Genomic DNA, 14469 nt, shown 5'->3' on the forward strand with positions numbered 1-14469 from the left:
TTGAAAAAAAATATGATATTTTTTAAATAGCTTTCCGGCTCTAGGTTCTAGCTCTATTGAGCCTAGAAGCTCTTGAATGACAAGTGTAGTTGTAAAACAAAGGCTGCCAGCCACTGCCAGCAAATAAAATCTTTTCAATTTTAAGGAATATGTTAATGTCGAAAATAACATAAGTTTTATCTTATTTTAACTGAATGAGAAATTGGAAAAGTCATCTCTGTTTCAAAATCGAGAAAGAAAAATAAAAACCATTTATAGGCCATGGACTAGATGTAACTATCATGTTTACCTGCTCAAATACTATATTTACCTAGTACTAAATAGAAGCCTAAATATAACCTAATTTCAGATTTTTTTACTTAGCAATACCTACCGCATATGAGGGGACAAGGAGATAGGGACATGACAGCGTGACACTTTACATGATGGCGGCGTTAGTTCTGATTTTAGCCACGCGCCAAAAGATTCTTGTCGCACTGTACCTAGTTAAATAGGTATTATACAGCGCAAAGTACCTAGTTAGGTACGTTGTGCTCGGCTGGCGCGGCTCCTTTATGAGGTTTTGTAAGGTTCTCTGAGGGTTCTCAACATAGATTATCTACTATTTCTCAATAAGGCTCATAAAGGCTAGAACCCAGAACTGTAAAGCCACACTTATATCTGATTCTCTGTGGCCGATAAAAAAGGCTCTTCATCTCTTGACTAGTGATCTGGGTTCACCTATGTCGATGGGGTTCACAGACCAGTAATCTGGGTAAGAATGTAGGTACTCTGTGGTTCTTCATTCTCCTTTATCCGTATATTCAATGTACTCTGTGTCCTTTATGTTTGTTAACCGACTTCTTTTATGTTATTAGTCTGTGGTTCTCAATTTTGGTGATTGAGAGAAAAGCCGCATTTTATTTTATTAAATTATTAACGCCCGCTTCGTTTTAGCATTAATTTTATAATTTAAAATGTATAGAAATTTAGAAAAAATGCTTAGTTATAAAATCTTCGCAACGATCGTGATAATGGTGAGTAAAAGTTATGGAGCTTTTCGGTGGTACACGTATCAATTTGCTTGTTGATTTTATGGTTTATTATAGTTAACTAATTGCTTTTCGCACTAAATTGTTATGTTTTAGATCTGCCACAGTTTGTACAATCCTACTGATAGCGGTGCTGTTCAAATTACTCAGAGCAATTTAGATATGGTGTTAGGTAAGTTTCGGCCTATTTAGAAAAATCAAAGACAAATGATATTGTAATTATAGTAGAAAATTAATGTCTCCAATTTGTTTTAGCATCCAACGAAGTGGTATTTATAAATTTTTATGCTGAGTGGTGTAGATTCAGCAATATGCTGATGCCCATATTTGACGATGCAGCTGATGAAGTAACGAAAGCCGGTTACGACCCTGGCAAAGTGGTGATGGGAAAAGTAGACTGTGACAAGGAAGGGGCAATTGCAACAAGATTTCATATATCTAAGTACCCAACTCTTAAGCTGTTTAGAAATGGTTCGCCAGCTAAAAAGGAGTACAGAGGTAATTTGAATTATTTTTCAAAAACATCGTGGCATGTTGCCTTTAAGATTGTATGGTAAAAATAATACTTACTATAAATAAGCAGGCATATTTTCTTTTGTAACTAGTTTTGCAAATGTTAAATTGGCACATCACACTAGTTCTACAAGACCAACTACAACAAGATCTGAGGTAGTGAATTAAAAAATTAAGAAAAGCACAATACTCCACATTTGTTTGCACAGCTGCTGAAAAATATACATACACTTTAAAAAAATCATTAATTGTAAGATGAGTGGTCTTTAAGTTAACATGCAATATGTATGTTGGGGCCTTGAGAAAACTTGTTTGTTTAAAAATTAGCAATTATAATTATTAAAATAATATGAAGTATATTTTGTTTCTCATAACTGTATTATATTAACTACCCAGAGTTGATGAGATAATTTACTCACTTCTGTTTTAATAAGCATCTAAATTGATGTGAAAATTAGCTAAAAGGAAGGAGTCAACATTTAATGTCACTATCAAATACTGTTATATTTTATATCACAAACTTCCTTTTCCTTATATGTTCCTTTTCCTATTCTGTTTTTTTTTTAAATAATGACTTTTATCATATTTTATATGTAGTGTCTGAGGATTGTTACACAGGCATTCCCTTTGGAAGGAATCCTGGATGTTCATTCAAGTAGCTTTCTTCATTACTCTTAAATTTTATTAGTAAAAATTATAATTATATTATTTGCAGGCCAGCGTTCTGTAGAAGCATTTGCAGAGTTTATCAAAAAACAGTTAATTGATCCTGTTATCACATTTGGCCACCTAAAAGAGCTTCATAACCTGAGTGAGGAAAAGAGGCATATTATTGGCTACATGGACCGGAGAGACCAGCCTGAATATGATGTCTTCCGTAAAGTGGCAGCCAGCCTTAAAGATGAATGTCTGTTCCATGTAGGATTCGGTGAAGCTTCACAGCAAATGCATCCACCAGGTATTAAAGCCAAATAATAAAATAAATAAAAATATTTTTCATTAAATTAAACTTTTACAAGTACTATTGAATTGTCAAATGCATCTCCCACCACAGGTTCGGAATGCCTTTCCTACTTAGAAAAACCAGCAAGAAACTCGGTGGTTGCTCTTTTTAAAGATTTGATGTACAATATTATGCCATACTTATTTAAAAAAATGATTGCAGTCCCATGCATTGCTGGAATGAGCTGCAGGTTAAATTCACACTTTTGACCACCCTTAATCTATTTTAAATATCAAGCTTTTTGAATATCAATAGTTCAATTTTACAAGTAAATGGAAAGTGAGCGAGTAGTGATAATTATTCACATCATTGTTAAACCAAAGCTACAAAGGCCGCGTATACGCCGGTCTAAGAGCTCACAACAAACTTACAAATTAATTAATGTTACTATTTGAAAGCCTTTAAGCAGATAAAGGTGTGTTATACTTACTAAAGCATTAGTCACATATACATTTAAGATTAACAGCAAGTGTGTTAGTTTTCAAGTAGCTAAGTATGAAATGAAAAATTGGAATTTTTCTGACAAATTGATGTATTTATTACTAGTCACTAGATGATGCTTGTGCCTTTGTCCATGTGGTTGTAGGTTCTTTAAATCCCTTTTATTTGCTGTGATAAAAAGTAGCCTATTTGCTTATTCAGGGTATAGCTATTTCCATTTCAAATTTTAACCAAATTAGTTCTGTCATTGTGGTGTGAAAGAGTTTCTAAACATCCAAACTTTCACATTTCTAATATTATATTAGTGTGATTAGGATTTAGGCTATATTTTAGATTACAATTCCCCAAGTATACTAAATTACAGTCTAATGTATAAGAAAATACAATTAATTGTGTAAGAGATATTTAATCTCTCTGCTTAAATCTACAAAATATTTAATTTTGTAGATTTCAAGTTGTTAAAACTCAGACACCTTGACATTGATTATTTACTTGGATAACACTTTTAAGTCATAATTGTCTGTGACCTTATATTTGTGTTAAAAACTATTGTTTCTTATGCCATTGTTATGATAGAGCTGCAATTATGATTTGCTTTTGTCATGACCAGGGATTGGAAAGGTGTTATTGGATGACTGGGATTGTGGGATTATGATCCTGCGTTTAAAACAGTGTTTTTTTTCATGTTTGGTCCATTAAAGTCAAATGTGTTGCTACAATAATCAGACTATTCAAAATCTGTGATTGAGTGCATGTGATTGTGACATGTCCCAAACAACAGGAATAAACTTTGGTGCCATTTTATAAATGACTAGCTTATGCTCGCAACTTCGTCCGCGTGGACTACACAAATTTCAAACCCCTATTTCACTGCCTTATGGGTTGAATTTTCAAAAATCCTTTCTTAGCAGATGCCTACGTCATAATAGCTATCTGCATGCCAAATTTCAGCCGGATCCGTCCAGTAGTTTGTGCTGTGCGTTGATAGATCAGTCAGTCAGTCACCTTTTCCTTTTATATGTTTAGAAGACTATTGAGAATTCATTGTCTTTTTTTCCTATACTTACATATTAATATCTTCATTACTCATTAGGCTTCTCATTGGGAGCCACCTTCCTGTATTTGTAATTTGTAATTCCTGAATATTTGTACTTAATGGTAATAACCATGTCATAATTACGGTATTATCATGAAATTCTGTGAATTTGCACTTTCTTTTTTGATTCCTGGTAATGAGTAACAAGTTAAAATAAAATAATGTTAATAGTCATCTTAAAATTTTACAGGCCAGCCTATTGTTGTATTCAGAACAGACAAAAAGACATCAGTTGAACCGGATGAGACATTCCATGGATCATTGCTCAACTTTGAGGAACTATACACTTGGGTGCAACAGAAATGTATCCCACTTGTGCGTGAAATTACATTTGAAAATGCAGAGGAACTGACTGAAGAAGGATTGCCATTCCTTATCCTGTTCCATAAGCCCACCGACACAGAGAGTGTGAAGAAATATAAAGAAATTGTCAGAAGAGAACTTGAATCGGAAAAACGTATGTTGAAAGTTTTACTTTTTTATTGACGCGACCTTTGCATGTGGGATTACCTGTGGCAGAAATTAATAATACATAATCAATCTATCTGTAATCTGTCTATAAGTTATGTAGCAACAATGTTGTTTGTCAAAAAAGACCATATTTTTTATTTTTGACAATATAACAATGTTGCCATTGACTTATTACGTATAGTTTGATTATTATTAATTTCGACCTATATCTATAGACTAGTGAAATCTTTAAATGATAGAGAAAACTGCATTGAACCCCATTAGTAGCTTAAAAGTAAAAAATGTTATAATCAATCTAGCCGCCTATACCTCTCTTTCAAAAAGAAATAATATTATTTGCATTATCCATATGATTTGATTAAATTAGTGTGTTTTTTAATTTAAAATTTTAATTCTTGTGATAGTTATGCAAATTGTATTTTCAAATTACCTTTGAGTGATTAAGACCACACGTTGACAATGATAAAATCCTATTGAACAAGTGAAGGGAAACAATTTAGCCAGAATTGTTGCTGCTAAATCAGGTGCGCACAGTAATAAATAATTATTCAAATCAATCCATCAACTACTTTTCCGGTTTTGCAGACACAAACATAAAGCTGATTTTTTATATAACTATACTAATTATAATGATTATTTTATTTTCCATTTACAGAAAACATAAACTTCCTAACAGCTGACGGAATAAGGTTCGAGCATCCTCTGCATCACCTTGGCAAGTCACTGTCAGATCTACCTTTGATCGCCATTGACTCGTTCCGGCACATGTACCTCTTCCCAGATTACAAGGATATGGAGAAACCCGGAAAACTCAAGGAATTCCTTCAAGATTTATACTCCGGGAAACTTCACAGGTCAGAAGGTTCATTAGTTCACTAGCATAGCTATTTCTTTGCAAATTAAATTTAATATCATTTATCCAACATCTGTGTTACTCAGGGCTTTTTGCGAATTTTTTTTAGAATAAAATTTTTACAAAAAAACTAAAAACCGACTTCGTTACACAAACACTAAAAATTGTAAAATAATTTAATTTATTACCGAATATATTATGTATACAAGAGTTAATATAGTTCCATAATAATACTTTTTGGTGCCGGTGGTTTGGGGTTTATTAAAAATCCCATGGCTACAACTTGATTTCTAGGCATAAAAAGTAGCATCTATCACTCGCGATGTCTGTCTGTATCAATATACATGCAAAAAATCACATTGATCCATCTGTTGTTCCATTGAATGATGAACTAAAAAAAAACCGGTCAAGTGCGAGTCAGGCTCGCGCATCGAGGGTTCCATACTATAGTCGTATTTTTTTGACATTTTGCACGATAATTCAAAAACTATGATGCATAAAAATAAATAAAAATCTGTTTTAGAATGCACAAGTGAAGCCCTTTCATATAATACCCCACTTAATATAGTATTACTTACTTCGAAAATTGAAACTCCTAATTTTTAGTTTATGACCACTATTTAATTTTTTTTGTGTGAGATAACCACAAATTCACAGTTTTCAGATTCTTTCCCTAATGTCATCTATAAGACCTAACTACCTGCCAAATTTCATAATTCTAGGTCAACGGGAAGTACCCTTATAAATACTATCTGTCCCGGCTTACTCACGTGTGTAGTCGACGTTAGTAAGTACCCTGTAGGTTTCTTGACAGACAGACAACAAAGTGATCCTATAAGGGTTCCGTTTTTCCTTTTGAGGTACGGAACCCTAAAAACAAAGACTTTTCCGCATTATAATGTGTCATGATATAAAATATTTAGTATGTTCATAGATTATATTTATCTTGTTGTTTGCAGAGAATTCCATTATGGCACCGATGCGCCAAATGTGGTGGCCAGCGGAGACATAAAGGTGACAACTCCACCGGAGTCCACATTCAAGAAACTTGCACCATCTAAAAACAGATACACTCTCCTGCGAGATGAATTATAAGGAATCATTGCTAGTATACAATCTTGTAGGTAATTGCCACTACAACATATTCATCTCATTTTTTTTTTTCTTACTATTATGGTTGTTTTTATTTCCGTATTTTATATACATACATAACTACAAGAGTAAATAAGTAGTTTATTTGATTGTACAATACCAGTCTGTTTAAAATGTGCATGTAAATGTTGTATGTTAAAATTATTGTATAATATACTATTGTAATATACACTGGCTGATGCCTGCGAATTTGTCGCCGTAGATTTTAGTTTTTAAAAATCCCGTGGTAACTCGATTTTTGGGAATGAAAAGTAGCTTATATCACTCTCCAGGTCTTTAACTATTTACATGCAAAAAGTCACGGTGCTCCATTGCGGTGTGATTGACGGACAAACCAACAAACCAATTTTTATAAAAGCATCCTGTCTTTTTTAAACCATTTCTTCTTATTATGTACATTTCTTTTACAACCATTCATATGAACAGTTTTTCGTAATACAAAGCAGAAGGCAAACATTATTAAAATTAAATTTTTAAGTTTATTTATTTAGAGTAAGCAAAATTGAGACCTAATGATTTTTGATGTTGGTTGCTGTGTACCTAATAATATGTACTTTAAAATTAACTTAAGAGATAACAACAGAAAAATTAAGATTAATTTAACAGAAGTAAATGACAAAGAATATAAGCAAATGTTAATAGCCACATATGTACTTGATAGTGGCTTTATTTCGTACGTATTTTATAACTAATTGGTAGTAAATTCACGGCCTTTCCGTAAATTTCAATTGGTGTATATTGTATAATACAACATAACAGGCAACAGCAATGAAATGTTTTAAAAAGGGCTATTTTTTGACAGAATTTCCAATAAGTATAAAACTGTCAAAACATCTTTATTTGGCGAAACTCTATTTAGTAAATCAGCCCCTAGTTGTACATGAAAGACTTAACTACATTTACATTATGTTTTAGAGTTTAATACTATTATTACCAATACTTTATTTTACTTTTAATCCTATGATTAAAAGTAAAACCATTACAATATCAGAAGTATTTGCTTCCAATATTCATACTAACAATTTGTATAATATGATTTTTGAACAATAATTTTGTAAATATTGAAATTCATAAAAAAGGCATGTGGCTTCCTAGCCTTGTATCAATTGCAATTTTCAGTGTCGATTTACCCTAATAATAATATTACATCTTAAAAAGGTAGGTTCATATAAAAATTGTTTTCTTGTATTTAATAATATTATTTTTAGACTAACGAATAATGCTGTGTATAGTCCGTACAAAATGACTCCTCACGCGCCATTTTATGTCTATGGGTCAACTGTCATATTAAATTGTACGGTTCAACTTTAAAATGACTAACATCCTACTTTTGACATGGACACAAAAAGTTAAAATGTCGCGTGAGGAGTTAAATTTTACGAGTTATAGTAAAATTTTGTATGCGGTTTTTAACTAAGTCTAAGAGTAGTTCTTAATCCGAAGCATTTAGGTAATTCGTTAATTATGGTATTTAGATCTAATTACATTTAATTTAAAAATAAGATGCGCTATGTTTAAAAAAAATTCTGATTTTCGATCGTTGCTTTTGCGTAAAACGTCCAGGAAAACTTGTATTCTAGATGAATTAACATTCCTTCACTTCAAAAATGTAAAGGAAATGTGATTTACTTAAATTATTATTATTAAACATATTGTGAAAATAGTGTACAAAGTGAATGTTTCGTGACGTGTGACGTATATTGTAATAAATTTTTGATCCTCACCTGTTTTTAATTTTAATCTATACTAATATTATAAAGAGGTAATGTCGTTAAGTTTGTTTGTAGGGGGTAATCTCTGGAATTACTGAACCGATTTTGAAAATTCTTTCACCATTAGAAAGCTACATTATTCCTGAGTGACATAGGCTATATTATATACACGCGGGCGAAGCTGCGGGGATCATCTAGTATTAAATATAGGTATAGTACGCGACAGGTCGAGATGGCAATCGGGGAGGGAACGCCCCGCACACCCGTACAGCCCCCGCGATAACCCGGTGCGGGCGAGCTTGGATGACGTGCAGATGTGCGAGGCGGTCATATCAATCTGTCGCGGACTATAGTTTTAACTTTTAACCATTGGACCATCGACCGCGCTAAAGTTTGTAATAGTCTTCATTTACCACGAAGCAAATTCGAAACAAGCGATGTAAAAGTAATATCTATATATCTTATAATTTTGTTTTAAATACAAAACTAACCCAATCGGTTCCGACTGCCAAACCTGTCTCGAACTAGAGATGTTTGCACTTTGCAGACACTGTGTTTTAAAATAGCTAATCGTCATGTTATCAAGATTGGCGATGCAATCTCTAGTCTACACTAAAATTGATAAAGGTAAAAGAATAGACAGGCACTTGCTTTTTTAATGTTGTGAAATTGTATATAAGTAGACGCGACTGGTTGAGATGCCAATCGGGGTATAAGGCGGGGGGACCCCCCGCACACCCGCACCGGTTTAGCGCAGGGGCTGTGCGGGGCGTTCGCTCCATCTCGAGGCCATGGAGATGGAGCCAGGCCATCGATTGCCATCTCGACCTGTCGCTGACTAAGTACCTGTTATTATTACCTACGTTTACTAAAGGACAAAACTTATGAAATGTTTTAATTATTTTTCTAAGAATATAGGGCAATGGCGCCAAATCTCGCAGGAATCCTAGATATAAAACAGTTTATAATTCGGGTAATAGTAACATTATTTCACAGTATTTCAATGTCAGTATCAAAACATTGTGTAATTTCATCAATACCCTACGTTCGACGGTCGATAGCATAAAGCATAGCATATATTATATACGTAGTATCCCTAATAATCTGTGGCATATATTCAATGTACTCTGTGGTCGATAGTGACCTCACTCTCACTGGTTTTTTTTTTTTTTTTTTTTTTTAATTTATTTTACGGCCCTGGATAACAGTCCTTTAAGGCCTTTCAAAAATTTACAAATTCTAAAAATACAAAATTGCTTATAACTAATTAGTCTAACGTTTTTACACTTTATTTATAGTATTACTTATATAATTAAAAATAGACTTAAAATATGACGTTTTACACAACAAGTCCTTTACATGGCGGGGAAAATCAATTTTTTGTTTTTGTTCCATATTTATAGTGTTTAGATCACTGGCTAATATAAGTCTTTGTATGCCAAAAGCTGGACATTTGAGTATCATATGATTAACATCAGCCTCCTCATAATCACAATAGTTGCATTTTTTACTGTTTAGTATTTTTATTTTATTCAGGTGTGTTGGCACCAGACAGTGACCAAATCTCAGTCTATTCATTAATGATGTAAATTTTCTAGATTCACACTTTGTTTTGAAATACCATGGTTGTATTGGTATTTCCTTTTGAATTTCCGCATACCATTTTCCTTTATTTTTATTAGTCACATCCCACACTTCACTCCACAATTTCTTTTGTCTTATTTTAATTGTATTGCATAAATCCGTAAATGGCACTTTGATGCTACTTGAACAATCTTCATAAAAATTACTTCTTCTTGTAGCAGAATCAACCACTTCATTTCCTGTTATGCCTCTGTGGGAGGGTACCCAAACAAATTCTATATTAATTCCCCTTTGTTTTAAATTAAGTAGTACATTTTTAATTTGGAAAATAATATAAACTAATTTATAATTACTAAAATTAAAATTATTTATAGCTAAAAGAACACTTTTCGAGTCTGTTATTAAAACATAGTTATTAATTTTAAACATTAATTCTTCTTTGATATATTCCAATGCCTTGAACAGGGCAACGCATTCAGCAGTAAACACACTGCAGTCAGAGTTTAATTTATATGATCTACATTTTTTTAACTGTGAATCATAGAAAGCAGAACTTACAAAGTTCTCATTTTTAGAACCATCCGAATATATCCTATAATGATTTTTACAATTTTCTTCAATGAACAATAGGAAGTCTAAATTGGATTTAATATCAGTGATGTGTATTCTATTTCCGAGGTTTATTACATCATAGTGGCAATCATACATAGGCCAAACGTCATTCACATTTATCTTACTAGCAATACTATGCATATAAGTCATAATCATTGACATAGTAGGTCCTTTACCGGAAAGAAGTGCTTCCGCTGTAGGTTGTAGAGTTTCAATTGATGCTTCAGTAACTTTTAATAAATCCTGTGGAAGTAATAATTTGTTTACCAAGTTGGAGTTAGCGAATAGTTGCTTCAAACAAAACTTTTCAGCCAAATAAACACGTCTCACCGGCAAAGGAGGGATACATGTTTCTACTTCCATTGAATTAATAGGTGTAGACCGCATTGCTCCACTTATTATTCTCAAACCTATATTTTGAATGACATCCAATTTTTTCAACAACGATGGATTAGTTTGCATATACGCAAGACAGCTATAATCAAAATGACTTCTAACCATACTTTTGTACAACAAAGTCAGAACTTTGGGATCTGAACCCCAAAATGTACCAGCTAAACATCTAATAAGATTAATGCTTTTTAATGCATTTTTACAAATGTAGTTAATGTGAGCATCGAATTTTAGTTTTGTATCAAAAATTACTCCTAAGAACTTCTTATTTCTTACAATTGGAACATCTAAGTTATTATATTTAATGTTTACATCTACTGGTCCACCAAATACCATGCATGAACTTTTAGAGGTATTAATACTTAATTTTAAAGTGTTTTGGTAATAATTTTGCACCTGAGTCAATGCTGAATTAACATTATTTACAGCTATTTCTACATTTTTATTTACACTATATAATAACAAGTCATCTGCAAATTGTAAAATTTTAACATCCTTTGTTGTTACATATTTCTCAATTTGAGAGGTATATAAATTGTATAAAATTGGAGATAATGATGCACCTTGCATAAGGCCTTTACTTGTTGAGTTAGGTCCATGAAGTATATTATTATGCTTAACATAAAACTTTCTGTTATTTAAAAAATTTGATAGCCATTTTAACATTTTTCCAGGAATGCCAATTTCATGAAGAGAAGTAATAATCTGGTTTAAATCAACATTATCATAAGCACCTTCTATATCCAAAAATACACATACTGCAGCATCTTTTGATAACTTACAGCTTCTTAAATCCGATACAAATGATGTCAAACTCTCATTAGCACTTCTTCCTTTTCGGAAACCGTATTGGAATGTTGGTAATAATTTATTTTTTTCTGTAAAATAATCTAATCTCAGTTTTAGCATTTGTTCAAATAATTTTCCTATGCATGATGTTAGTGATATTGGTCTGTATGAATTACAATCAGATGAAGATTTATCAGGTTTTAAAATCGGTACTATACATTGGATCTTCCAACTCTCTGGAACACATTGATTATCCCATAGCCTATTAAATATATCAAGTAAAGCTAATTGACCTAATTTATGCAATTTTTTAATCATTATATATGGAATGTTATCTAAGCCGGGTGTAGAGTTTTTTCTTGATTTAAGTGCTATATTAAATTCTGCAAAAGTGAAAGGCTTTAAAAGTAACATATGCTTGTCAGAATCATTATTAAATTCGAAAACAGAGGTATTTAACGTTGTGTTATTGTTATCATGTTTAAATTTTGAAATAAAATCGGGAATCCATACATCATTTTTATGCTGTGGTGGGTTTTTAATACGTTTAAACATTTTCATATAATTCCATACTCGAGTAATAGGAGTATATCTATTGAATGTTGAACATAACTTGTACCAACTATTTTTCTTAGCATCCTTAATTATTAATTTTTTTTGTGCATCCAATTGTTTATAATTAATGTAATTTTCCATCAACCCATTATACTATATATAGCTCAATTACCACTCACTCACTGATTGACATAATTGTTCTCCTAGAAAGAGATAGAAAATGATATAATAATGTATGGGAGATATGTTCAGAAGTGGGATTCGAGTAGGGAAAAATTATGACATTTCAGAAAAACAAGATGGCGGCCGACCTGACTTTTGTAACTTTTTTTTTTTCCAACCGATTTTGTTTAAACTTGCAGTTGTTTTAGATATTAGCAAACGATTTTTAGGAAAAGTGTAAAAAATTGAAAAAAACAAGATGGCGGCCGAGATTTTCAAAAAATTCCCTCCTGTAAAATTTTGTATGAAACTTTTTTTTTTTTACTTATGGTTTCATATAGAAGACCAAGATTTCTTAAGGGCAATATATGGAGGGAGCTGATGATTGAGGATTTCGGAGACGGGTGAAGGGCACGCTCAAGGTATTGAAGCTAGGTGGGAGGTGCTCGACCAAATGTCATTCGAAACCTCATCCAATTGCCAAAAATTTGATTTTTTTTTTTAAATTCCGAAATAAAGATTGCCGCCATACAAATTTCATCGGCGTCCATCTCGGAGGGTATGAAAGATGGAAGAGTGGTTTCTTGGCAAAAGATGATTAGGATCCAAATGTCTATTCGATGACTTGAAAAAAAATTCAAAATGGCGGATTTTTTTTTTTCATACAAAAATTTTTATTATTCAAAATGGCGATTATAGACCTCGAGAGCTGCTTTAGCAGCTCGAGCAGCGAGCAAAATACTAGTTATACTATATATAGCTCAATTACCACTGACTGACTGACTCATTGACATAATTGTTCTCCTAGAAAGAGATAGAAAATGATATAATAATGTATGGGAGATATGTTCAGAAGTGGGATTCGAGTAGGGAAAAATTATGACATTTCAGAAAAACAAGATGGCGGCCGACCTGACTTTTGTAACTTTTTTGTTTTCCAACCGATTTTGTTTAAACTTGCAGTTATTTTAGATGTTAGCAAACGATTTTTAGAAAAAGTGTAAAAAATTGGAAAAACAAGATGGCGGCCGAGATATTCCCAAAATTTTCTCCTGTAAAATTTTGTATGAAACTTTTTTTTTTCACTTACGGTTTCATATAGAAGACAAAGATTCCTTTTGGGCAACATATGGAGAGAGCTGATGATTGAGGGTTTCGGAGACGGGTGAAGGGCACGCTCAAGGTATTGAAGATAGGTGGGAGGTGCTCGACCAAATGTCATTCGAAACCTCATCCAATTGCCAAAAATTTGAAAAAAAATTTAAAATTGTGAAAAAAAGATGGCCGCCATACAAATTTCATCGGCATCCATCTCGAAGGGTATGAAAGATGGAAGAGTAGTTTCTTGGCAAGAGATGATCAGGATCCGAAGGTCTACTCGATGACTTGAAAAAAAATTCAAAATGGCGGAATTTATTTTTTCATACAAAATTTAAAACTTTTTTTATTTATTCAAAATGGCGATTATAGACCTCGAGAGCTGCTTTAGCAGCTCGAGCCGCGAGCAAAATACTAGTTTCTTTTATATAACTGTAAAGCTTCTCTCGAATTTTTAACAGCAACTTCACAGTTTTCATCCCACCAAGGAGCAGGAGTTTTAAAAAGTCTAGGACCTTCAATTTTTACATAAGGAACGAATTCTTTTCTAAGAGTATTTAAAACTTCACAGAACTTATCATAAGACTGTAAAGGATCTTTTTCATCAAAAGTTATACCTTTAAAGTATTCCTCTGATTTTGCATAATATTTGGTCCAATCTGCTTTATGAAATAGAAATTTCTCTACTTTGTCATTGACAGAATATTTAGATGGAACTAGGCTTAATTTTGTAAATGTTGGATAGTGGTAACTACCCAAAGGATCGTCACCCACTGACCATTCACATAGAGGTGCTAGTACGGGACTCACCCCTGTCACATCAATAGCAGAGCTATTTGCATTAGGTCTTTGTACTGTAGTAGATACACCTGTGTTTAACAGGCATAGGTCATGTTCATCAAAAATTTCAAACAATGTTTTGCCTCTTGAATTTGTACAACTGCACCCAAAAGCAATATGATGCGCGTTAAAATCTCCTGAGACTATACAAGGTTTTGGTAAGC

The 14469-nt window shown here is 32.7% G+C and overlaps 1 protein-coding gene across 1 annotated transcript; it reads left to right on the forward strand.

The window, feature by feature from the left end:
• The first annotated feature begins 849 nt into the window (after nt 1-849).
• Nucleotides 850-8283, forward strand: ERp44 (Endoplasmic reticulum protein 44). Its single transcript, XM_034984138.2, has 7 exons — nt 850-1016; nt 1128-1203; nt 1287-1529; nt 2260-2502; nt 4275-4541; nt 5211-5409; nt 6368-8283. The coding sequence occupies exons 1-7, from the start codon at nt 957-959 to the stop codon at nt 6501-6503; spliced, it is 1224 nt and encodes a 407-aa protein (XP_034840029.1). The 5' UTR covers nt 850-956; the 3' UTR covers nt 6504-8283.
• Nucleotides 8284-14469: the final 6186 nt, after the last annotated feature.

The sequence above is a fragment of the Maniola hyperantus genome, chromosome 3, assembly GCF_902806685.2.
Source record: "Maniola hyperantus chromosome 3, iAphHyp1.2, whole genome shotgun sequence".
Taxonomy (NCBI): Eukaryota; Metazoa; Arthropoda; class Insecta; order Lepidoptera; family Nymphalidae; genus Maniola; species Maniola hyperantus.